The sequence below is a fragment of the Acinonyx jubatus genome, chromosome C2 (genome assembly GCF_027475565.1).
Source record: "Acinonyx jubatus isolate Ajub_Pintada_27869175 chromosome C2, VMU_Ajub_asm_v1.0, whole genome shotgun sequence".
Lineage (NCBI taxonomy): Eukaryota > Metazoa > Chordata > Mammalia > Carnivora > Felidae > Acinonyx > Acinonyx jubatus.
In genome coordinates this window covers 64,057,683-64,084,656 of record NC_069384.1, presented here as the reverse complement: position 1 = coordinate 64,084,656, position 26,974 = coordinate 64,057,683, and the positions used below count along the sequence as shown (strand labels likewise).

The 26,974-nt window shown below is 37.8% G+C and overlaps 1 protein-coding gene across 3 annotated transcripts in view; it reads left to right on the top strand.

Moving 5' to 3' along the window:
- The window catches only part of IGSF11 (immunoglobulin superfamily member 11), a 194,380-nt gene that overhangs the window by 67,114 nt on the left and 100,292 nt on the right, over window positions 1-26,974 (top strand). Inside the window, exon 1 of one of the 3 annotated variants that reach the window (XM_053220895.1) lies at window positions 15,279-19,675. The exons of the other annotated variants lie outside the window; for them this stretch is intronic. Coding sequence (XP_053076870.1) covers window positions 19,669-19,675 — 7 coding nt within the window. The 5' untranslated portion in view covers window positions 15,279-19,668. Of the gene's footprint in view, window positions 1-15,278; window positions 19,676-26,974 lie in introns of those variants that run through there. 3 annotated transcript variants of the gene reach the window in all.

Here is a 26,974-nt window from a genome sequence, read left to right as displayed (position 1 = left end):
AGATGCCACTGAAGGAAATCGTCAAAATTACAGATAACTTTCCTGGAGTTCAGTATATACATTTTTGGTGATGATGTGTAGACAATAATTAAGTGATGTGAGTATGTGCTTCCAAATTAATTTTGTCTGGTTACCAGTTTGAAGGGGCCAACATTTTTCTGTCCTGCTTTTCAAGTGTGTAATAATTAGCGTAAATGAGCTTTTTATACAGTGTCTTGGACGTAACTGAAAATATTATAAATATTACTATAAGAGCAGATGAAATTTTGGTAAAAATAATCTGTTCTTAACCTTCATCTACTACAATAAATTATGCTCCCTTTTTGTAAATCGCATTTGTGTGTGGTTTGTTTTTGAGTTATTAGGCAGTACTTTTAAAGAGTTGATGTAATTTGCAGAAGTAGCCTTACAAGGTCATCTGATTGGTTTCCTTTCCTTCAGAACTATTCCCAAGCTATCCTAGAATGTTTGAAGACTTCCAAGGACAGTTCAGCCTTCATGACAATCTATTATGTACAGACACTTTTCACCCTCAGAAATGAACAGTTGTGTTCATTTGTTCAACAAATATTTGCAGAGCTACAACTCTGAATTTGGGTGTCTGATGGGGAGAGATGGTGGAAGACAGAGTACAAGAGTTTGTCTGCAGCCCTTAAGGAGTTTGCAGTTTTGCAACAGGCTGTAAGCATGCACAAATGGTTAATGATACAAGGAAAATATGAGTGCCATTTATCAGTGGCGCTATCAAGGAAGACTTCATAGAAAAGTTTACTTTTGATCTGGACTTTGAGTAGGATTTGAATTGGCTGAGATGAGAGCAGTCGGGTCTCCTTTCCTAGGGCAAAGGAACAGCCTGGATCAAAGGATATGAAGTGGAAAGTTCAGGAGCATATTCTTGAAAGGCCAAGTCTCTAGCTGCTAGAGCAAGAGATGTGTGTAAAAGGAGAAAGGGCTACAAAGATAGTAAAAGGATAGTAGAGAGCCTTGAATGCTGAATTTGGTTTTATTCCGTAGGCTATGGAAAGGCCACTGTCATTCAGTTTCTTGAAGATGGGGAGGGGAAGAGGGTGAACAGCTATTGTGTGCTTACTTGCGCCTAGCATAACAGTCTCCAGGAGAATACCATATCCTGACCTGACTGCCATTAAGTTCTTGAAGTCAAAGGCAGAGTTGTTTTGAATGAATTAGGGCCCATCCTTGGGACTTAGAATGAACAAAGTTGCTTCTGGATGCTAAATAGATAACCATTCGAGCATTGGCTACTACAAAGACATGATGCACTAAAGGTAGAAATACAGAGTCTCTTAAACTTTTGAAAGAAATGTCAAGAAATTTCTGTTTTTATTTCTGTTTGAATTTCTAAGCATGTGTGCACACACATGTGTGTGCACACACACACACAGACACACACACACACACACACACACACACACATCCTTCTCTTTAGGGCTGAGAACTGAATCACCTGGCTGTCTTTTCCCAGCAGTGTTAGGATCTGGGCTCAGTCCCCACTTGTGTTTTTTTCCCTTTTGTAAATTGTGGTAAAATATATATAACAAAAAAATGTATTATTTCAACCAGTTTTAAGTGTACAGTCCTGTGACATTAAATACATTCACAGTGTTCAAAAAAAAAAAAAAAGAATTTCTGTGGAGTATTCAGAGGGAATCTGAATAGAAAAGTTGACTTCTGTATAGTTCTACCAATAGGTTAGATTTATCTGAAGTTTTTTTTTTTTAATATTTGGGATTACTTGCAATAGCAGATAACTTTCCAGAATCTGAGAAAATCTATAAAAAGAAAGGATCATGTAAAATGAAATGAAAATGAAAAGAATTATTATGCTAAATATTAGCATTCTGAAAATTTTATTGTGAACTTTGATTTGTTAGCTGTAACTTTAACTGGGTAGCTGCTTTGGAAGGATTCACTTAAAATTTTTTTTAATGTTTATTTTTGAGAGAGAGACTGAGTGCAAGCGGAGGAGGGACAGAGAGAAAGGGAGACAAAGAATCCAAAGCAGGCTCCAGGCTCTGAGCTGTCAGCACAGAGCCCGATGTGGGGCTGGAGCTCATGAACCACAAGATCATGACCTGAGGTGAAGTTGGACGCTTAACTGACTGAGCCATCCAGGCACACCAGAAGGATTCACTTTTTTGTAAAAAATCTGTAGTTTGGCCTACATGAAAGGTGACAGCCACTGGATGAAAATTTTAGAGAAATTAAGCTTAATACACTGTATATTCCATATGGACTACTCAGGAAGCAATTTAAACATAGAATCACGAAGTGCTTCTAAAATGTTCTGCTTAGAACTGTTGTCAGACTCAAGGTAATGATGCAGCAGGGGGAAAGACTTTTCCCCCCAGTAACAGTATGTGACACATTTTCAAATGTGTTTTCACACTTTGATGGTGGAAGCATTTATAATGAAAAGTCTCGTTTGGATCTTTATAGTTAAGCCATGTGATTTAGTGCCAAACAAGGTGATGTGCTGGCACACAAGATTCTTCAGTTGCAGTGGGTTATACAGAAAAAGGGACTGGAAATGCTAGCCGAGGTGGGAAAATTGTGGCACTCCCCCTGAAATTCTCATCTGTGTTAGTTTGTTTAGAATAGGGATCCTAAATTTATAGTTATCCACACTAAAGATGTTTTAGGCAATTGGAGGTAGGATTGCTGGGTTTCTGGAGTCGAGTCACTGCAAGTCCCCCCTCCTTTGTTTGATAAGGGCTGTCTGGCACTCATATATCTCACCCTTGGATTTTGAGGGCAGCTCTCATACCATCTGGAGGCTCTGAAATCCCTCTTTGATCATAATTGAGAATAACTGGTTTCAGAGGGGGTGTCAGTTCTTGGGTGGTATTCAAAACGCCATATGATTTGAGCTGAATTTGGTCTTAAAAGTGGAAAGTTAATTAGTTACTCATTAGTTAAGCTGATCTTACTAAAGTGTGAAAGGATTTTTTTCCTTTCTATTAAAGTTTGAGTAGTTGATTTCCTCTGTACCTGGTTTCCTACCACATAAGAAAGAATAGTTTACATTTGTGATGATTAAAAAAAACATGAAGTCATGGGGTGCCTGGCTGGCTCAGTCAGTTCAGTGCCTGACTCTTGATATCAGCTCAGGTCATGACCTCATGGTTTGTGAGTTTAAGCCCATGTCGGGCTCTGTGCTGAGAGTGTGGAGCCAGCTTGGGATTCTCTCTTTCTGGCTCTCTCTGCCCCTCCCCTACTTGTGTACGTTCATGCGCGCTCTCTCAAAATAAATAAACGTAAAAAAAACCCCATGAAATGAGTCAAAGAAATAAAATCTGTTTACTAATTTCACAAGTGATAGACTCAGCCATTGATCTGCTACCATTATTGGATACTCCATAGTTCCTATATTGTGTGCCTCTGCCTCACTTATGTATGCTTGGAAGATCATATTTTAACATGTCACTAAAATTATTATGTTTGTAGAATAGGATTAAATAAATACAAGTTTCCAATGCGAAAAAAAGTGTTCAATAAAAAATATTCATAGAAGAAGTCTATTTACTGGTTTTTCTTCATTTAGCATTTTGATCTTGAGAGAGGTAACAAACTGGTGGTATTAGATGTACAATTTATTTTAGAAAAGCCTTGCCAGTAAAGAAGTTGAGATGCTAGAAGCACAGAGTTCAGGAAATCCTTGTACCACGTAGAGTTCTTTGGAGAAATCTTCAGAGAATTAGGTTAATATCAGCGGTATGAATGATGGTGGATTGGAATTTAAGGTTGGAATAGATGGTTAAAGTAGAATAGGTTTGGAAATTCAGTGCTGGTTTTTTACCAAGAGTCATAACTATGTAATAACACAATGTGACATTGTGAATGTAACTCTAGTGTCATGGGGCCACTTGTAGGCCAGTCTTAAAAGACTAATCCAGTAGTTTTAAAAATTGGAAAGAGGTTTAAATTTTTTCTGAAGTCTGTTGAAGATCATGTCCTAATTTAGAGAGCCCCTTTACCCTCCTTTGTCCAGAGTCTCTCCCTGTTGACAGCAGTTGCTCATGTAAAAATATGTTTTCTCTCACTCCCACATTCTCATTAATGTTGGTTCTTTTCTGTCCTCTTTCCTCCTCATGGTCTCCAAACATTTTGGAGGATGTTGTATTGTTCTGTTACCATCAGGTTCTTTTATTGTTCGTTTAGCATCTAGCCATTTATGGTTCCTTCCAATGATTTACCTCCACCTATTTTGAGGATATATCAACCCTGGAGCCAAGCAGCCCGACCCAGTAATCACTTTAGAAGTTGGGCAGTGGTGAGTGAGAAGGTGGACATTATTCCATGCTAGTATTTTCCCCTTGTTCATGAAGTTAATTTCATGATATAATTCAGTGTGTATTTATATTTATATTTATATTTTCCCTAAAAGATAGTACCATACCTGGCATATAGTAAGTGCTCAGTAGATACTTGAGAATGACTGAGTGGTTGTTCATATAATTGGTAATTCTGTGTGCTTGGAGTACCTGAAAAGAATGTTCTCGCTTTCTCTTTTAATGAAAAATAATTTTTGTTAAACATTTTTTAGGGATTTGGTGTGACTGTGTCAGCTTTAGTTCATCTTTAAACCTTAGTATGTATTTTGTGGAACAGAGGTGATACAGATCTATTTTCATAGACTTTCTGGATTCTATGAGTTGGAAGTTAATTTAAAAAGGTAATGCACCCCGTAAGAGACCCTTAAAAACTGAGAATAAACTGAGGGTTGATGGGGGGTGGGAGGGAGGGGAAAGTGGGTGATGGGCATAGAGGAGGGCACCTGTTGGGATGAGCACTGGGTGTTGTATGGAAAACAATTTGACAATAAATTTCATATTAAAAAAATAAAAAGGTAATACAGATCTTTCAAAATTTATTTTTAGCTTATTTTTAATCACAAAGCTTTGAAGTTTTTGATATTTGAAATATATTCCCCTAAGGAGTTTCTGAAGATCTTGCTCCATGTAAGAAAGAATGACCTTGGACTTTTGGGCATTTGTTTAGAACCGTCAAGTTTCCCATTGCCATGCCTGGTATTCTTTCTCCTTAGGGCCTGTATGTTAAAACTAGTCTCCCAAGAACAGAGGTAATTAAAAACAATAACACCTGTGTAGTCTAAGCTCAATCTCCCCCTCCCCACGTCATGTGTACAAAGTACTGGAGAAGTTCTTTTAGAAATAAGAGCATTAACTAGATGAGCCCCATGTGGAGGCATCATAACCTGCGCCCAAGGGAGACTGCCCAGTGTCCTCCCTTCCATTCCTTTCCCTTTTTCTTTTCCACACATAGTTTCTCCCAGCTGGGGCTCATTCTGTGTGGACTATCCAATCAGTCTGCTGATGTTTATCTCGTAAGTCTTCTACTCATAGGGACATCCTTGATCATGTACTCAAAGATGCCTTAAGTAACATCCATATCTGTTATAACACTTCATCTTTGTTTCCTTGGACCAGGTCTATCATTACCTGTTATGCAACTTCTGTCAGCCCCATCTGTCAGGATTGTTTGCCAGAACACAAAATACATGGCAAAAAGAGAGGCCCAAGTGTCGGAAACGTCACTTGTTGCAGAACACATTCCAATCAGGCTAGCATCTTAGGCTTTCATTGGTTAAGAAAGCTTGTAGTACATTTCACTTATGCATATTACTCATGTGTAAATACAGACTGCCATGCTAGCATTTGTTAGCCAGGACTTAAAACAATATGCAGGACATGTGAAAAATATGTTAATGCTGTACTACAAAGATTTTCAACCTTTTGGCCTTGAAGATTATTGGGGCCTTAAAGATTATTGAGGACCACAAAGAGCTTTTGTTTATGTGGATTATATCTGTTGATATTTACCATATTAGAAATTAAGAGTAAGGACATTTAAGAATATTTATTAATCAATTTAAAAACAATAATAAATCCATTGTATATTGACATAAAATATTTTTGTGACAAGTAAGAATTTTTGCCCAAACCAAAAAATATTAGCAAGAAGAGTGGTATTGTTCCACATTTTTGGAAATATCTTCAATATCTGACTCATTAGAAGACAGCTGGATTCCCCAATCTCCTTCTGCATTCAATTATTATGATATGTTGGTTTGGTTAAAATATATAAAGAATATCTGCCTTACACAGATATGTAGTTGGAAAAAGAAGGGATATTTTGACAGCATTTTCAAATAATTTTGGATATTTTTTGGTATTTACCAGAATTCAATAAGAACTAGTTTTTTAAAAGTTGGTTACTATGCAGAATTGAAACCATATCAATAAACATTTCTTTCTCTGTTTTCTGAAATCCATTGGTTTATCTTGCACTTTGAATGGATCTTTTCTTTTTTTTTTTAATTTAATTTTTTTTTCAACGTTTATTTATTTTTGGGACAGAGAGAGACAGAGCATGAACGGGGGCGGGGCAGAGAGAGAGGGAGACACAGAATCGGAAACAGGCTCCAGGCTCTGAGCCATCAGCCCAGAGCCTGACGCCGGGCTCGAACTCACGGACCGCGAGATCGTGACCTGGCTGAAGTCGGACGCTTAACCGACTGCGCCACCCAGGCGCCCCCGGATCTTTTATTCTTGCATGACTTTTTGGTACAGTATACATTGATAATTTGGGAAATATTGCTTCTTTGATAAAGATTTTACAAATATTGACAGACATTAAATTACCTAACAGATCACATTTGTTAATATCACCATTGATCTCATCAAAACAGTTTCTAAGTATTGGGAAGCTGTTAAGCTACAATGGCAGATACAAGTTTTCAAAATTGTAATATTTCCCCAAATTTTATTATTGGAAAAGAACACCTGCTAGTTATTTCCCTTGAAGTGAGAGTCCTATTTTCTTCAGTTTTGCAAAAATGTGTGCCTCATACCTAAGTCTGAATAATTGCATTCTGTGAATTGTTCTTCTGAATAAAAATGCTGATCCATGAAAACAGCGACTAGCTCATTCAGCTTTGCTCTCAAGGAGTTGCACCAGTGTTTTTCCTTGGGACAGCCATTTTGCTTTGGTCTGCTGCAAAAATGATGTATGTTTCGTACTGCCCATTTTGTCATACAGGAAATTATAAACAGGTCAAGATTTAATAAAATTACTGTTATTGTTTCTCCGAAGACATTCTTCAGTGAAACTGGATTTTCTTTGTTCACTGTGAACACATGATGGTGAAGACCCACTACAATGACTGAGTATGGTTTAGTGTCAGTACCTTGAGTGTGGTAAGGCACCAGTGTTTCGCCCACTACTTTGCGCTGTCAGTGCAAATGTCAACACAGGCAAAAGGCAAATAACAGTTTACCATTATTAAGAAGATAAGTTTTACCTCACAGATTTTCTGGAAGGATCTTGGAGAACCCATTGAGTCCATACTGACTGTACTTGAAACTCTGGTGTACTGTAATGGAATGTGAGATTATTTTTATTTTTTTTTTGAACATTGTTTTTTAGACAAATAGCCAACAGTTATTGCATATTCTGTAGGATGGCATTAAATAGAGTATGCGTATATTATTTAAAAATAATAAACTTATTTAAAATTCTTTATTTTTGTATTTTACATACGTTTTTAATCACAGAAGTAACATATCCTAGGCATAAAAATTCAAACAATGCAGAAGTGTTTAAGAATTGACTCATACCCTACCTCCACCCACCGAATTCTCTGGTTTTCTTGTGCATTGTTCCAGACATTTTTCTAATGACAAACAAAATCTGCATGTCCATGTACTTTTTTTTTTTTTTTGTCTTTTTTGAGGATCTTTGTAGATTGTATAGAGGACCAGTCATTTACATTTTTTGGAGATCTTGTTTACCCTCTACCTAAAATCTAGGTTCAAAGTTAATTGTTCAAAAATCACTGTTTGATTGCATTTGGTAGGAAAGTAATCATAGCCCCTAGGTAGGTGTGTGTGTGTGTGTGTGTGTTTTGTATGTGACTGACAACCACTTTGCCACCAGATAATTTTTCGTGAGTTACTCATATTGCCTTTTAAGTCAGTTTTATTGAAGTATAATTTAATTACAGTAACATGCTCCTGTTTTCAGTATAATATTATGTAGTTTTGATAAATTTATGCACCTGTGTAAGAGTCAAATGTAGAACTTTCCACCACTGAAAAGTTCCCCCATGGGCCTTTGCAGTTAACTCTCCCACTCTCAGATCCAGTCAAATGTCGATTTATTTCTGTAAGTATATATCAATTCTGACTGTTTTAATTTACTTAAATGGAATACTATTTGTGCTTGAAAAGTACAGACCTCAGGTTTTGTATTAAAAGGATCCATGTTCATTTTAAGTTAGTTCAAACAGTATAAAGCAAGAGAAAACAATATTTCAACATACCATTCTAAACCAGACCACCCAGATATGTCCATTTTAACATTGATAATTATGATTTATTTCTTGATAAACCTAGATAGATGTCTATCATTTAGAATTGTTTCAGTGCTTACTTTGTTCTCTGAGTTAGTTCATGTTTTCAATGTTTGCCTGTTTCTGTCCAAATTGAAAGAGAATTTGTATACATATGTTATTGAGTCAAAACGTCTTTCCTACAATTTGTTAGAAATTATTCCATATCTTCTGGCATTGACTGTTGCTGTGAAGTCTGAGATCAGTCTAGATTTAATTTTTCTCTCTTGAGAGTGATTTACTTTTTGTACCTGGATGTCAAAAAGCTTTTCTATATTTTTATAGTTCAATAGGTTAACCATAATTTATCTTGATGTGCTTGTTTTTATCAGTTTTTTCTGAGATATTATATCTATATATAAAGATATATATTATATCTTTTCAGTCTGCCTACTCACATCTTCCTGCATTTCAGATCTGTTTTCCTATATTGTATTTCTGGATATTTCTTTTTTTTTAATTATTTGTTTTAATGTTTATTTATTTTTGAAAGACAGAAAGAGAGCACAAGCAGGGCCAGTAGAGGGGCAGAGAGAGGGGGAGACCCAGAATCCGAAGCAGCCTCCAGACTTTGAGCTGTCAGCATAGAGCCCGACGCGGGGCTTGAACTCACAAACCGTGAGATCATGACCTGAGCCGAAGTCAGTGCTTAACCAACGGAGCCACCCAGGCGCCCCTATTTCTGGATATTTCTACGTTTCATATCTTCTATTTAGTATCTCAGATACTATCTGTATATTAAATTATTTTTTTTTCTACATAATTTTTAAAATTTGAAATTCAACTTATTTAAACTAAACCCAATTTACTCATTTCTCATATTTTTAAAAAAACAAATAATGTCATAAATATTGTTTTACAACTTACTTATAAAATATAACAATTTAATATGGGTCTTCTTCCACATCTGTTACATGGATCTACCTCATTCTTTTTAGTGACTGTTTAGTATATCATAGCATATATATGCCATAGTTTATTTAACTATTTCCCCATTGTTGGACATTTATGTTTTTCTGATTTTTTGATATTAATGATGTTGTAGTGAACATCTTTGTATGTATAACCTGTAAGTTTGTGTAGGTATTTCTTCAGTCCGTCTTGCCCAAAGTAGAATTGTTTGGATATAATTATTTAGCATTTGGGGGGAGATAATAGTATTGTGTGGGCTTTAGTTTAGTCAGACATATTGGGTTTAAATTTCTGAGTTATCATTTATTTGTGCTATGACTTTGGGAATGTTTTAATGTTTTGAGCTTGAGTTTGATTACCTTGTACAGTGGAGATGGCCTTCATTAAGTACTAAGTTAAATAAAATGACACATCTCTAAAGGGTCTAGCATAGAGCTTGGCATTAAGAAATGCTTGGGGGTGCCTGGGTGGCTCAGTTGGTTAACTGTACAACTCTAGATTTCAGCTCAGGTCATGGGATTCTCTCTTCTCCCTGTCTCTCTGCCCCTCACTCACTTGTGCACTTTCTCTCCCTCAAGATAAATAAATAAACCTTTTTTTTTTTTTTTAAAGAAAACTGCTTGGTTAGTGACAATTATTGTTGTAAGGATTGTGGATTCATGAGCTCTAACTTGAGTCAGAGATGAGTCTATCCAGGGAGTACCAGTGGGAGGTGTGACTTGGGAGCATCCTACAATTCAATTCCCCGAGGCTTGCTTTCATTTACAAAATAAAGGAGTTGGGTGAGGTAATATCTTGTTCTTTTCTGGCTCTGTAATCTCACAACTATTAAGAATATTGGCAATAAAATAAATTGGAGAGAATATATGGCTAGTTTTAACATATTTACAAGCCTTGCCCTAAAATAGCTAATTGACTTTCTATTCCTTCTCCTCCATAAATGTAACGAGACTTTTCTTTAATTAAAACCATTCTCATCTGGGGGCACCTGGGTGGCTCAGTTGGTTAGGTGTCTGACTTCGACTCTCAGGTCATGATCTCGTGGCACGTGAGTTCGAGCCCCACGTCGGGCTCTGTGCTGACAGCTCAGAGCCTGGAGTCTGCTTCGGATTCTGTGTCTCTCTCACCTTCTCTCTCTCTGCCCCTCCCCTCCTAGCGCTCTGTCTCTCTCTCAAAAATAAATAAACTTTAAAAAAATCTTAAAAAAAAAACCCATCCTCATCTGTTGTGGAAAGATTATGAAAAGTGGTTTCAAATATAAAGAATCTTATTTTTAAATTTTATTTTAAAATTGATTTTTTTTCACTTTGGTTCAAACTCTGTACATAACTATTCTCCTAAATCCTTTCTATCATAGGCAGATCTTGTGTGTGTCAAGAGACGGTCAGTGGTAAGCAGACTATATATATGACAGAAATCTTTTTACCACAGTCATTGTATTCTGACCCTTTGGCTTGATTTCTATGACTTTTCTCTGCTTTTCTCTTTTCTTTGTGTAAGCCAGGCATAGGTGTCTAAATTTTATCTGTGTGGGGTTATATGACAAATACAGATGTTTTCTAATGCTGTTGTTGATGAAAAGTGAAAAGCCTGTGAGCTTTTAAAAAATAACAACCAGGGAGTTTTAGTCAGGGAGGGTAGTGATACTTAAATGGAAAGCTTCGGAGGGGTGTGGTTAACCAGGGCACCTCTGGATTCTGACTCTAGGTTATATGTGATTGATGGTGTTTCCCACCTGTTCTCTTTGCATTTTATGAAAGGACATTTTTATACAAAGCCAGGTGGTCTCCAAAGTGGATGATAGAGTTAGTCACTTTGGCAGAAATTTCAAAACAATCCTGAGATTCATAAACTCACTGCCTACTAAGTTATCTTAAAAAAATTTTTTTTTAACATTTATTTATTTTTGAGAGAGGGAGAGCGAACATGAGCAGGGGAGGAACAGAGAGAGGGAGACTGAGGATCCAAAACCCAATGCGGGTCTCAAACTCATGAACTGTGAGATTATGACCTGAGCCAGAATCAAGAGTTGGTCACTTAACTGTCTAAGCCATCCAGGCAACCTGCTGCCTACTAAGTTATCTTGGTAAGTATAGTTTGTTTACAGGTCATTAAATTTTTCCTGAAACCAATGTATGTGAGTAGAGAAGGTTCTTGAGTTTTGCATACCAGCCACTTCAGTTTTAGAAACTTAAACGTGGCTCATTTTCATGAATATATTTTCTGAAATTGTAACTTTTAATTCTAACTAGTTTGTGATTTCAGTGTCCTCAGAGCATGACATGTTTTAGTTGCCCTTTGATCAATCTATATTCCTGGTTTCTGTCTTAAGATCTGTACTTCTTTGGACAAATTAATTGTTGCCTGCCCCCCCCGGCTGTTATTTCGAGTTCAAGGGGTTGAGTTGTCTTTCTCATTAATAAGAACATGTAAGGTTGTGAGTCACGTGGACCTGGCCCAGCAAGGTCTCTTAGGGCCTTTAATTCCATAATGTCCTTGATCTGAGGAAGCCGCTCAGTAATCTCTTCACAATTTCCACAACCAAGCCATCTGCCTGCATTAAAATAAATCAAATCTGCTTACTCCTTCAGTGTCTAACAAATATTCTATAAACTGATGATGATGAAGACCACAAACACAAAAATAATTTGCAGTCTCGAGCACTTCCTCTGAATTCGCAACTTGGATTGTCTTGACATAGTGGAAGTTGGCATGCCAGCTTTCTCTTTGACTGGAGTAGAGGATAGCGGAACCCTTTCCCCCTACTCCTTTGCAGTAATCCCAAGTGTGACAGGGGAACGGATTCAGCTTTTCCACATCTAGATTAGTCTTCACAAAACCTTTCCTTGCCCTTCTGCTTCGTACATACTAGCTAATTAGGTAAATGCACATATGTGTTTATAAATAGAATCATCCATATTCATTCTGCACTCTTTTGTTTCTGGCTCTTAAAATTCAACATTATTTATGCACTTTATCCATATTAGGTATAGAAGAAGGTGAAGTTTCTTCACCTTCATTATAGTAGAGCACTTCATTGTATGAATATACCATGATATTGACATCCGTCCTACTGCTGATAGACATTGCGTTCTTTCCATTTTGGGTCTACAATGAATAATGCTGCTGTGAACATTCTTATACATGTGTTTTGATGCGAACCAGAGTGCATTTCTGTTAAGTATACACCTAAGAAACAAATTGAGTATATTCAGCGTTAGTAGGTACTGCCATTTTCGCGAAGTGGTTGTGTTGATGTTTACACCTGCTAGCAGTGTTTGGAAGTTTTGTTTCCTCTACATGCTTATGAACACTATTATCTATTTAACTTTAACCATTATGATGGAGGAATAATGGTATCGCATTGTGTGTGTGTGTTTGTAAGGTTCTGCACTTCCCTGATTACTAATGAGGTTGCTCACCATTTCCCCTTTTACTGACCATTTAAGTATCTTCCTATGTAAATTGTCTGCTCAGGTCTTCCCAGTTTTTTTTTTTTTTAATTTTTTTTAACGTTTATTTATTTTGGGGGCAGAGAGAGACAGAGCATGAACGGGGGAGGGGCAGAGAGAGAGGGGGACACAGAATCGGAAGCAGGCTCCAGGCTCTGAGCCATCAGCCCAGAGCCCGACACGGGGCTCGAACCTACGGACCGCGAGATCGTGACCTGAGCTGAAGTTGGATGCTCAACCGACTGAGCCACCCAGGCGCCCCAGGTCTTCCCAGTTTTTAAAAATGTTTATTTATTTACTTATTTAAAAAAATTTTTTTTTTCAACGTTTATTTATTTTTGGGACAGAGAGAGACAGAACATGAACGGGGGAGGGGCAGAGAGAGAGGGAGACACAGAATCGGAAACAGGCTCCAGGCTCTGAGCCATCAGCCCAGAGCCTGACGCGGGGCTCGAACTCACGGACCGGGAGATCGTGACCTGGCTGAAGTCGGACGCTTAACCGACTGCGCCACCCAGGCGCCCCTAAAAATGTTTATTTATTTATTTTGAGAAAGAGTGTGTGTGAGTACAAGTAGGAGAGAGGCAGAGAGAGAGGGAGAGAGAGAGTTCCAAGGAGGCTCCATGCTCAGCACAGAGCCCAGTGTGGGGCTTGATCCCACGAACCATGAACCAAAATCAAGAGTTGGCTGCTTAACTGACTGAGCCACCCGGGTGCCCCTTGCCAGTTTTCTTTCTTTTTTTTTTTTTTTAATAACAGCTTTATTCAGATGTAAGTCACCTACTGTATAATTTAACCCATTTAAAGTGTACAATCCAGTGGTTTTTGGTATATTACATTATTAATTTTACAACTCAGTGGTTTTGGTGTAATGTATCATTAATTTTTAAGAATTGTGGTAAAACACAACATAAAAGTTGTTATTTTAACTGTTTTTAAGTGTACAAATCAGTGGCATTAAGCACATTCACAATTTTGTGCAACTATTACCACTATTTCCAAAACTTTTTCATCATTTCAAACAGAAACTTTATAAACAGTGAATAACAGTTACTCCCTGTTTTCCAGTTCCCCCAGCCACTGGAAATATCAAATCTATTTATATTTCTGTGAATTTGCCTATTCTATCTACTTCATGTAGGTAGAATCATATAGTATTTGTCTTTTTGTGACGGGCTTATTTCATTTAGCATAACATTTTCAAGGTTCATCTATGTGATAGCATGTATGATAACACTTCATTCCTTTTCATGGCTGAATAATATTTCAGTGTTTATATATGCTACATTTTGTTTATCCATTTATCTGTTGATGAACCCTTGGGTTTTTGTGAGTTTTTAAAATTAGAGAGTCCATGTGTCTTTTTTCTCCTGATTTGTATGGGTTTTAAAATGTTTCTTGGAATTTTATTGGTTAGATGTGTTGCAAAATCTTCTTTTACTCTGTGACTTGCCTTTTCACTTATTTTGATATCTTTTAAAGAACAGTTCTTAATTAGTAGTGTTAACAGTTTTTCCTTTTTGACTACTACTTTCTGGGTCTTGGCTGAGAATTTGTTACCTATCCCAGTGTCATAAAGATATTCTCTGTTTTCTTCTATAAGCCATACTGTTTACCTTTTATATTTTGACTGATAGCCCTCCTGGAATTGATGTTTTGGGTGTGTGATGAGAGTTGGGAGTTAGGGACTGAAACTTAATTTTTGGTGGTGATTTACCCAGACTGATTTACTCAGATTGATTGATCCAGTCTTTTTGGTTAGGTAAGTTCTTTGACACGGTCTTATGTTTCATCTTACCTTCAGGGTCTAGTACAATGCCTTGTACATAGTAAGTGATCAGTAAATTCTTGCTAACAGTGGTTGAGCCATAAACACTCATTTCCCAAAAGGCACAAGGGACCCAAACAGAATACTGTGAAATTTGTTTTTATTTGTAAATGGTATCTATAAATAATGCTCATTTTTTTGTAAATAGGATTCATTTCCTCTTTACAGAATCAATTTCTTCTCTCCTTTTGTTTTGGTTTTGGTCTGCTATCTCTCTCTTCTTCTGTTTTCTCTGCCATCTTTATCATCATCATCTCCTGCTTCATTAATGTCATCTTCATCATCCAGAGCTGAGGTTATGTTCTAAATCTCATGATCTTCATTTTACCACTGTATCGTAATTTCCTTTAAAAATAATAATTTTAATTGTATAATAGTCTTGCCTATTATTGAGTATCTTACATCATAATAGCATCACCTTACATTTGGTTTGTACAAGGAATTTGAACTTATGGTCCAAAAACGGTTTCCAGAGAAGGCATGGAAATTTTATGCAAAATTTAGTGTTGTATGCATTTGGTCTTTTTTTTTTCTGGGGGGAGAATATCTCAACTTATTTATTTTCTATTTGTTTTTGAGAGAAAGAGATTGAGAGAAAGATTGTGAGTGGCGGGAGGGGCAGAGAGAGAGGGAGAGGGGAATCTTAAGCAGGCTCCATGCTCAGTGCAGAGCCTGATATGGGGCTCGATCCCATGACCATGAAATCATGACCTGAGCTGAAATCAAAGGTCAGATGCTTAATTGACTGAGCCAGCCATCACCCCAATATGGTACCTGGTCTTGAGGAGCTTAATACATGTGTAATTAGAGTTGTAAGCACACTTATAATTTGGAGATTTATATGAATCAGAAAAGGAATAATAGTGGAACCCTTGTCAGAATTGTGTGAGGAAATAGAAGTGCAGCTATGTGATAGTTGAAATGTCAGGAGGAAGAAGATATGATATTCAGATAGTTAATGGCTTTGTGCACTGCCTGTCTGGTCTTTATCCCAGCTGATGAGGCAAATCACCTCTGTTTCTTCTATATTAAACAGTTTTAAAGGAAAAGCAAAATAAAATGACAAAAAAAATGAAGGGTCTATTATGTTCCAGGAATCTTGGGTAGAAAGATGAAAAAGTGTAGTAGGGTCCAGTCCTCAAGACTCCATGGTTTAGTCTAAAAGACAAACGTGATTCAGCTCATTATGATATAATGTGTTTCTTTAGGGTATGAATGAAGTATAGCCTCCCGTTCAATTGTCATTGTTATTTTGACTGATCTGTGCCATTTTCCTGGGTGGTTTGGTTCTCGGGGTCTGCAGGTTCTGTAGCTGGCCACTTTGAACATGTGCTAGAGTGATGGCACGGAGGCAGTGGCAGAAGCAGGTGGAGTCTGTGGCAATGCTCCTGGGTCCTCAGGGCCTTCATGAAGTGTGTAAGAGACCTAGCAGTGTATGTGTATCCTGGTAAGGGGACCTATCGAGGTCTGAGGAAGTCTATGAGTACAGGAATTTCAAGATGAGAGGACCATTGTATAAAGATGGGAGCTGGCACATACCTATCACTGTTCCATTCAGCACCACTGCTACAACTACCACCAGAAAGAACACTCCCGCCCAGGACTGGTTGTAACTTACTGGTTACCACTCTGGGAGTCCTCAGTCCCCCTAGATCTGAATCCAGGGAAGACCCCGGAAACTTTGTGTAGATATGAGGGCCACCTCTCTTCTTCTCTGCCTTGGGATAGTTGGAGGATTCTATCCTTCAGGCAGTCAGATACCATCTGGAAGAAAATCAGGACGGGGGAAAGAAATCTAAAAGACTGAGCATTTATCTGAGCCATCCAAAAGAGACATCTCTATAATATTACTTAAAAAGGCTGTTTAGGGGCACCTGGGTGGCATCCAACTCTTAATTTTGGCTCAGGTCATAATATCGTGGTTCGTGAGATCGAGCCCTGTGTGGGGCTCTGCGCTGACAGCATGGAAGTCTGCTTGGGATTCGCTGTCTCCTTCTCTGTTGCCTCTCCCCCACTTGTGTTGTTTCTCTGTCAAAATAAATAAATAAACATTAAAAAAATATTATTTATTATTGTTCCCCAACCCCTGCCACCCATCTAGTTTTGGGGTGGGTTGGTGGGGTAGGAAGTAGTAAGAAGAGCGTATCAGCTTGAAAGAAAATAGACTTTGCTTTTATGCACATGCTTCTTTGTTCACAAAGGAATGTAAATTTACTTATTGCTATCCTCTTGCTAACATTTGGTTTAGATACATGGCCAGTCCTGCAGAATCTGGGGTCCTCATCTGGCCAGATGTGCCAGTCTTGAGCTCTGTCCTAGTTTTTAACTTAAGCTCATGTACCAACATGGCAGCAAATGTGTAAGCAATTGCAAGAACCGTACTACTGTGGTTTATTGAATCTCGATAAATGATCTTTTCTCTTAAGAAAAGCCTCTTTATTCACTTGATCACTTAGAGTGCTTTTTTTAAATACTTGGATTTTGGCAGGCATTTCGGTATTGAGGTGCCCGCAGTGAACTGAATGTGGTTAAACAGCTTGGAACACGGGGGTTGAACAGGCTCTGGGCACACGTGCCACAGTGTGGTAAGCCAACATCAGCTCTGATGAGCTTCAGTTCTGCTGTCGCTGCCACTTCTGGATCCCTCTTTCAGGCAACACATTTCTTCTGATTTGAAGCTGTCACAAGTTTCCAGTCTGGATGTCAAATTTCCATTAAGATTGTATCTGCCATTGTTGGGTACCCACCCGTGTGCCATTCATTACCTGAGTGCTTTATTATATTTACTCATCAATTCTAAGACAAGCCTGTGAGATCGATGAGTATTCTCCCTATTTCCAAGTAAGGAAATTGTGCAGTTGTAGAATAGAATGAATTTCAGTACCTTGAGTTAAGTGCCTGGAAGATTAAGGCAATATGTAAAGTGCCTACTACTGTGCCAGGCTCAGACAGTCAATAAGTGGATTACAGTTTTTCCTTTAAGCTCCGTTTGACTTTGTGATGATTTTTGTCTCCATTCTAGCACCTGATTGGAGAAGACTTTGGGAAGCATGTATATGATCTGTGAGCAGGGCTTGAAAAGATCTTTGGAACCCTAAGCATGAAAAGATCATGGTGCCCCCTCCTGTGAAACTCAGAATGGGACACTAAACTATAAAGTAAGAGTAAGCGAGTCCAGCACAGCTGTTTTTCCCTTTAAGAGGACCACTTTAGTCTTTGTTCTGAAATATCAAATATCAGTCTTTTTTTTTTTTAATTTTAAAATGTTTATTTACTTACAGAGAGAGACAGACAGAGCACAAGCAGGGGAGGAGCAGAGAGAGAGGGAGGCACAGAATCTGAAGCAGACTCCAGGCTCTGAGCTGTCAGCACAGAGTGCAGTGTGGGACTCAAACCTGTGAACTGTGAGAACATGACCTGAACTGAAGTCAGATGCCCAACTGACTGAGCCATCCAAAATATCAGCCAGTCTTAAAAATGTTTACCCCTTCTCTCTCTTCCTCCGCCACCTTCTTCTTGTCTAGTACTAGTCCTTCAACATACATTATATAATTAATATTTACCACAGCGGTCCATTGTTTCCATTTTATAAACAAGGAAACTGGCGTTCAGAAACGTGAAATAAGGTACAGCTCATGTCCTTTGGTTTCTAAAATCGACATTCTCCCTGCTTCAGGAAAAGAACAAGAAAATACTGTTGTTTCACCTTGAAATCCTCCTTCCTCCTCTTTTTTTCTGAGCCTGGGAAATAATGCTTATGCTTTTGGATGCAGGTTGGATGTCACCTCCCACACGGTCTCCCCAAGTTGGCTTCTTCCTCTCCTGTCTCCATAGAACATTGTTCAGACTTGAGCCCACACCTGTTTACTGTGACCCATACACTCACCTCTTGCTTAATCCTGCTGTTCCTTCCTTATCCCTTGCACTATGCCTGGGACACAGCCAGTGCCTAATATGTGTTTGTTTCATAAATAGTAGGTGACAATTTTACAGTTCAGGCTACAAGGACACCTGGAGTTCAGAGAGACTTTATGGAACAGGTAGGAAGTCACAGAGTCTCTCAGCATCTGGATAGGATTTAGACTGGCACAGCAGAGGCCTGGCTTGCTGGGCTGTGGGGGAAGGGGTGGGGTGCGGAACCACAGCAGAAGTGGCCGTTTGGAAAGGAGCATTGCTAGCTGCTGCTGGGAAGTAATGTGAGTTAAATTTGGATGCCATGTTTATTATTTCAGCTCTTTGAAAACTGCCCCTAATGATATCTCTTTTCTTTTGTTTTTTCAAAATTAATTATCTTTTTGTAGCTATGGTAACTCATTTGAAGCTCTATTATGCATGTAATCTGTACACATTGAACTATGTGCTTCAGCGTTCTAAACATTTTCCTGCATAGTCAATAATTCTATATTTGTAATGTTCTCTTCCTTCTGGTGAAAATTGGCTATTCCCTTTAGATTTCTGAAGATGATTTTAAAAAGAATTAGGAATGACAGCTTTACTAATAAATTACCATAAATGGCCATCAATCTTTGTTCCTAACGTTCATGCCATTATTTGCTTATACTAACATATTTCTGAGCAGCTTTTACTTTGAGAAGCTTTGAACCCATGACACATAGCACCCTGGTTTCCCTGATCTCTCTGGCCTGAGGGCCCCTATCCATCACTGCTATGAGGTCCTCACCCTCCCGCCTCTTTCTCGGACTTCTGCAGTCCCGTGGGACACTCTGTGCCTCCTGCCTGACTCTGGTCCAGCCACCTACACCTCTGTGTTTATGTCTGCTCTTCCCCCTGCTTCTGCTCATCCTGTTGCAAACCTTCCTGGCCTGACCTTTCTGCCTGGTCTCAGATAGCTGTCTTTTATGTCCTCCTGTCTCTCTCAGAGAAGTTGAGCACCTGTACCCCAGCTCACTTAGGTAGACTAGGTTCCGTGTTTTCTTCTCTTTGGTCAGTGTGTTGTTTAACCTTGGAATCTTTTTCTTCATCTGGAAAGAGAGGCCTACATCCCTCTGCAACGAGTGGCTGGACTGGATGAAGAGATGTCCTGAATGCCTGGTACGTATGAGGCAAGAGTCTGTCTCCCCTCAGCCCTTGATATGATCAAACTACTTTCAAAAACACTTGTTATTTATTCACTCAGTATTCATCGAGGGCCTGCTTTGTGGTAGGCACTGTTGTAAGTTTGGTGGGGGGGCGATAGCAGAGGCAAGAATAACGACATCTAGGGCAGAAAAGATGATCTAGCACTAAAGTTTCTTCTTCAGGTCCCTACTTCGTCTTGAAGGGAAGTGTTTGTTCACCTATAAAATACTGGTAGGTTGAGAATAATGTATCTGACACAAAAAACTTATATTAAGATCCTAAATCTCCTGAAGTCAGGTAAACAAGCTTTTTAAAGCTTTTACAGCCTTATGATTGTTGTTGTGTTTTCCAGGTATATAGCAGTTTCCTAAGTGAAGTCACAGGTTGTGTTGGCTGCAGCCTGAACTGGGTCTCTGTCTCGAAAAGGCTTGCAGTTTGTTCGTTGCTTTGGGTGAGGTAGATCTTCTGTAAGAAATCAGAACTGATTCCTGTCACCAGGACGGGTTTTACTTCCTGTTGATCCCGTGTTGTTTATACCCCAGTACCTTACACGGTGAATGTATTCAGGAAAGAAAGGTTTATGGATACAGGAAATGTTTATTTCTCTAGATCGGCTTTTACACTTCTCTTTTTGAGGCTTTATTAGCAATTACATTTAATGTTTATCACCAGTAATAAACATCACCCTAGATAATGTTTGCTTCTCTTTTTCTTACATTTCTCTACTTTAAAAATGCAAAATTGTTTGAATTGTATTTATTTTAAAAATGCTTCCAAGTTGCTTTAGTATTTACTAAATATTTATTTAGCTTCTGATACAGTTGACTCATACACTTTATTGATACATAAAAAGGTGTATAAGTTAGTATTTATTGATTTGCTTCTGGGTTTAATGTTGATAATTTCAAACCAGAAGGGGAAAGTTTTTTACACTTAATAGAGGCTTTCCTGTGAAAATTCATGCAGCTGTCATACAGACTTTCAGTCTCCTGGTTTCTCTTCTCTGCTCAGCTCTTTCTTCCTTCCCCTCCTGCCTCTCTTCTTGCATGTTATATAATAAGAAACCCAGAGAGGTAAAGTAATCTTTTTGAAACTACACAGCTTTTAAGTGGCAAAGTTTGGATCAGAATCAAAGTTAAAGCTCTTTGTAAGTAATATAGCCAAGCAATACTTGAGTTACTTTTTCTGTCTTGTGCAAATTAATTTTAACTGCATTAGGGTCTCTTTCTACTGTCTTTCAGACCCTGTCACCTCACCAGCCCAACAAAATGTTACACTAGAAAATGTAAATATACTATGAGCGTACACAGATGTGTATAAATAGTGGGTGTGCTTTGTGATTGTGGTAAGGTTAGTTAAGCACAATGGAGGTGTGTGTGTACCAAAACAACAACAACAACAACAACAACAACAACAGCAACAACAAAAATACCACGAAAACATATTGGATACCCTGCCCTTAGCGACTTTTATGCTTCTGGAATGTCCTCAGATTCCAGACTGGGTAAGATGAAACAGACAAGAAAATACTCAAATTTCATTTCAGAATCTGCAGCAGCTGGAGTGAACGTCAAACAGATGGGCTTTTCCACCCTGATTATCCTAACTTCCTAAATTTAGAAATACATGCTTTAAAAAAATGTAAATTACCCGAGGGGGTGGTGTAGCACATGCCAGGCAGTGCTAACGAGTGCAAATAGATGTCATCTGCTGACTTAGATGAATCTCAGCTCCCACTTCTGGGTCTCTGTTATTTCATTCCCTTTAGATTTGTTTTATGTCACCGCTTTCAAGCCTCTTTTCACATATAGATTAATATTATTTTAAAATATTGAGATCTATATAATATCTTAAACCAAAATAGTGTTTAATCTGTCTTATTACTCAAAATTCCTTCAAACTGGTAGAAAAAAAATAAGAAAGAGATATTAGCTGCGAAGTCTCTTGTATCTTGCCTTTGCAACTAACTAGCTGCATGAATTTGGGTAAGACACTTCCTCTACCATAAAATGGGTAGACTAGACTTAATGGTCTCTATGTACCTTTGAGTTTTAAAGTTCTTTGTTTCTGTAAATTATCTAGAATTTATTTTGTGTAATGTTGTGTCCCTAGAACCTAGCACAGTGCTTGGCATATAAGTAGATGTTTAATAAACATTGACAAAAGAATCATATGATCTTATGTTTTCAATTTACATGATTGATTAGGCAAATTGTTTAGGAACTAAGTCTTTTATGGCCACCCTGCCCCTATTAGAATATACTATTTCTCTCTGGTATCTTATAGTTAAGTTGAGATCAACAATGATCCAAGGACATAAAAAAGCAAAATCCAGACAAGTGAGGAAGTTTGTATATACATATCACCTCTCATTGGAGTATGAGTTGTATGGAAAATCACATTTTATATAACTGAATATGTTGGTAGAACCACCTTTATTCCAAAGTCACAGGAGGGAAAGCAGAAAATGATCTGTAAGTCCACACCAAAGGAAGTGGAATGATCAAGTTTGTAGAAGAAGCGAATCCACAAGCTTCATCTTTGGGGATAAGTAAGAGTTCAGGAAGTAAGGGGTTAATGTGACAGAGAGAGGGTTTGTGAGAGCTAGCTTTTGTGGGCAAAAAGAGTAGACTAGCAGAGTTACAGGGGCATAAAATAGTCTGGGAGCTGTGTAGAGTTCTGCATGACTGGAGGGTAGAGTTCAAGGGGAGAAGAGGCTAGCCTCTTGCTGGAAGGATAGGCAAGCACCAGAGCTCTGGACTTTATCTTGTGAGCAGTGGGAAGCTGCCTAAGGGTTTTAAAGAGAAATAACTTGCTCACTGGCTCTTTTAAGCAATTTGGCTCTTTTAAGCAATTTGACTTTAGTAGCAGGAGGAGGATGGATTGGAAGTGGACCAGGAGGTGGGGGACAGGGAGATCACTTAAGAGGCTGTTGTGCTAGTTCAAGATCATGTGAGAATCGTCATAAATGTTGATAAATTAGGTCCAAGGAGAGAGACATATTCTCAATGAATCTTTTATTTGCTTTATCGAAAACCCCCACCCCAAAAGGTAAAGACTTGTAAAGAGGGTATTTTCTTCTCAGAATGAGGGAAATATAAAAAGGAAAAATAAACATTAAATTTGTGGTTGTTTTATTAATATATGTAATATTAATATTACATATTAATATGTAATATTAATATATTAATATTAATAATTAATAAATGTGAATAATTGAAAGGTGAATAGTGTTGTATTGAGATTGAAATCTAGCCATTTGTGTCTGTTTGCTAGTTCTGGTGTTGATTATCTTGGAAATCTAGCTAACATGGTAAAAGAAGAAATTTCCATTTCACTTAAATGGTACTCATCTGAGCACAGACTAAACCAAGCTGCCTCTGGGGTAGGATATAAATTATGAATACATTTAATAAAGCATGTAAAATCATGGTGTAGCACTTATTTGGGAATTTCATAAAGGTTTGAGAAATGTCGTAATTAATAATTCTAAGCATGGCAGACCTTTGCCGTTTCCCTTTTGGTGAATTTTCCTTGAGAGACTAACTCCTGATAGTTTGCCAGTTTCTCCATATTTCTCAGAGGTCTCCAGGAATCTCTGACAATCTCTTGGCCTCAAGGTTCTTTTCAGAGATTCTACTTATGTTGTGTCTTTCACTTCCTGGAAATGGATCCTCTCCCACCCTCCTGGAGTGGAGGGCCGTACCACTGTCCTCTCTTCATTCCACCTGCTACCCTAGGGTCCCTCCGCAGCAGAAGCACATATAGTTAAGCAGAATGTGCTTAACTATAGCTTCCCACTCAGAAGATTTATAGTTTGAGCTTTTACATTTAGGTCTGCAGTACATTTTGAATTAATTTTTTTCTGTACATTTTAAATTACATTTTAAATTAATTTTGAATTAACTTGTGTTGTGAGGTAAGGTAGATGTTTGTTTTTTCAAAATGCAAATATCTAGTTGTTCCAATACTTTTTGTTTAAAAGATGTTCTTTTCCCCATTGAATTGCCTTTTGTCTTTATTTCTTTCCCTCTATTTGTCTTTGATCTTCTTTTTCTAGCTTCTTTTGGTAGAAACTTAAGTCACTGATTTTAGACCTTTTTACACCCAACATAAGCAGGTACTGCTATACCTTTCCCTGTAAACACTGTTTTTCTTGCATCCTACATATTTTTATATGTTGTAGTTTTCATTAAATTTAGTTCAAAATGTTTTCTAATTTCCATTGCGATTTCTTCTTTGACCCAATAGATTTCTTAAAGGTGTCTTATTTAATTTCCAATCACTTGAGAGTTTTCCTAGATATATTTTTGTCATTCATTTCCAATTTAATTCCTTTTTGATCAGAGAAAATTCTTCATATGCTGTCATTCTTTTTTTTTAAATGTTTATTTATTTTGAGAGAGAGAGAGAGAGAGAGAGCAGGGAAGGGGCAGAGAGAGAGGGAGAGAAAGAATCCGAAGCAGGCTCCACACTGCCAGTGCAGAGACCCAATGAAGGGCTCGAACCCACTAACCGTGAGATTGTGACCTGAGCTGAAATCAAGGGTGGGATGCTTAACCAACTGAGTCACCCAGGTGCCCCTCTTGTCATTCTTTTAAAATTGATTGGAACTCATTTTAATGGAAAGCACATGCTGTCTCTGGGTGAATGTACCATGTGCACTTAAAAATAATGTGTATTCTTCAGATATTAGAGGTCAAAGTGGTTGACAGTGTTATTCTGACTCTCTTTATTTCATTATTAATTTTTTTCCAGGGTTCCTATCAGTTGGTCAGAGTGGGTATTGAAATGTTCTGTGATTGTGGAATTAGTTGTTTCCCTTTGGTTCTGCCAATTTTTGGTTCATGTGCTTTGAAGGTCTATTATTAGGCTCATACACATTTATGATTATTATGACTTTTTGGTGAATTAACTCTTTCATCATTATGAATTGTCCCTCTTTATCTTTGGGTGTACTCTTTGTCTTTAAGTTTGTTTATATGATATTAATATAACTCATACTTCTTATACTATCATTTGTATGGTATATCTTTTCCCATTCATTTTTTTCAATCTGTGTCTTTATATTTAACATACATATTTTATAGGTAGCATATATTCACCTCTTGGTTTTTAATATAGTCTGTTAATTATCTGTTGACTTGTAAGCTATTCCTCTTTACATTATTATTTTTTGGTTATTGCTCTAGAGATTGTAATGTACATCCTTAACTTGTCATGGTATATACCAATGCAAACTTTGCAAACATAGAAGTACATTTATTGTAACTTCCACTGTCCTTTATGTGATTATTGTCATATGTCTTATATCTGCATGTATTATAAACCCAAAAGGCAGTTTATGTGTTAAATGGTTAATTTTAAATTAAGAGAGAAATATTTTATATTTACATAGATAATAACTATTTATGATGCCGTTCATTCATTCATGAAAATGTATGTTGTCCTCTGGCATCATTTGCCTTCAGCCTAAAGAACTTTCTTTAGCAATTTTTACTGTGCAGGTCTGCTCATGAAAAATTTTCTTACATTCCTTTACCTGAAAATATCTTTGTTTCTCTTTCACGCTACAAGAGTATTTTTGCTGAATATAGGATTTCTAGGCTGGAAGTTTTTTTTTTTTCTTTTGTTACTTTCAAGATACTGTTCAACTGGCTTCGGCTTCTGTGGCTTTGGATAAGAAGTTTGGGGTTATTGGAATCATTTTTCCTGTCTATGTAATGTTTATTTTTTCTCGGTCTGCTCTTAAGATTTTCTCTAGGTTTAAAAAACATTTGGCTGTGATTTTTCCTAGGTTACTTTTCTTTGAAGTTACCCTGTTTGGGTGTCGCTGAGTTTCTTAAATCTGTAAATTTATGTCGTTCACCAGATTTGGGGGTTTGTGGATATTTATTGTCAGTTTTCATTGCTCCATTTGTTTTTTCTTTCTTTTTTTTTTTTTTTAATTTTTTTTTTTAACGTTTATTTCCTTTTGAGACAGAGAGAGACAGAGCATGAACGGGGGAGGGTCAGAGAGAGGGAGACACAGAATCTGAAACAGGCTCCAGGCTCTGAGCGGTCAGCACAGAGCCCGACACGGGGCTCGAACTCACGGACCGTGAGATCATGACCTGAGCCGAAGTCGGCCGCTTAACCGACTGAGCCACCCAGGTGCCCCTGTTTTTTCTTTCTTGAAGTACATTCGCAGTATGCTAACACTTTGAAATTGGCACACATATTCCTTAGAATCTGTTCATATTTAAAGCTTTTATTTCTCTCTTCAGTTTGGCTGATTTATATTATTCTTGCCTCAGGTTCACTGATTTTTCCCCTCTTCTTCACCCCCCCCCCCCACTTTCCTGCCTTTAAGTTTACCTCATGAATTAAAAAAAAGATTTTTTTTTTAACTTTTATTTATTTTTGAGACAGAGAGAGACAGAGCATGAATAGGGGAGGGTCAGAGAGAGGGAGACACAGAATCTGAAACAGGCTCCAGGCTCTGAGCTGTCAGCACAGAGCCTGATGCGGGACTTGAACTCATGGACCGCGAGATCATGACCTGAGCCGAAGTCGGCCGCTTAACTGACTGGGCCACCCAGGCACCCCCTAATGAATTTTTAAATTTCAGATTTTTTTTACAATACTAAATTTTTTCTTTTGTTTTTTCTATTTTTTTAAATTGAGACTTCCTGTATTTTCATTTATTACAAGTGTATGTTCTTTTTTTGTTATTGATGAGCATAGGTATTATAGCTAGCTTAAAATTTTTGCCTGATAATTCCAGGATCTGCTTTGTATTGAGGTTAATATCTGTTGATTGTCTTTTCCTTTGAGAATGGACCACATTTTCTTAGCCTTTTTTACGTGGAGAAATTTTAGGTTATATTTCTGGAATGTTATGTCGTGGCGATTCTGTTTCTGTTATCTTGCTCTCAAGTACGTAAGCAGGTATTTACACTGGATAGACTCAAAGAGGAAGCTCTGTCATGCCTGTGGTGGTGGTGGCTCAGATCTTACTTCAGGCTGTCTCAGGCCTGCCCTGCACATGTGTGGTTCGGGTGTCAGCCAGAGAGTTGGACAGTATTTATGCAAAATTTAGGGGTCTTTGCTTCTCATTTTTTGCAGGGTTTCTCCCTCATTCCCTGGTAGCCTTTGTTGCTTTGGGCTCTGATTTCTTCTGCCAAAAAGCTGGTGAATTTTCTATTGGAGTTTTAGTTTCCAGGTGCTGTGGCCACAGTGAGCGTGGCTCATATCACAGTTTAGATTAATTTTGGTCTGTCCCATGCATCT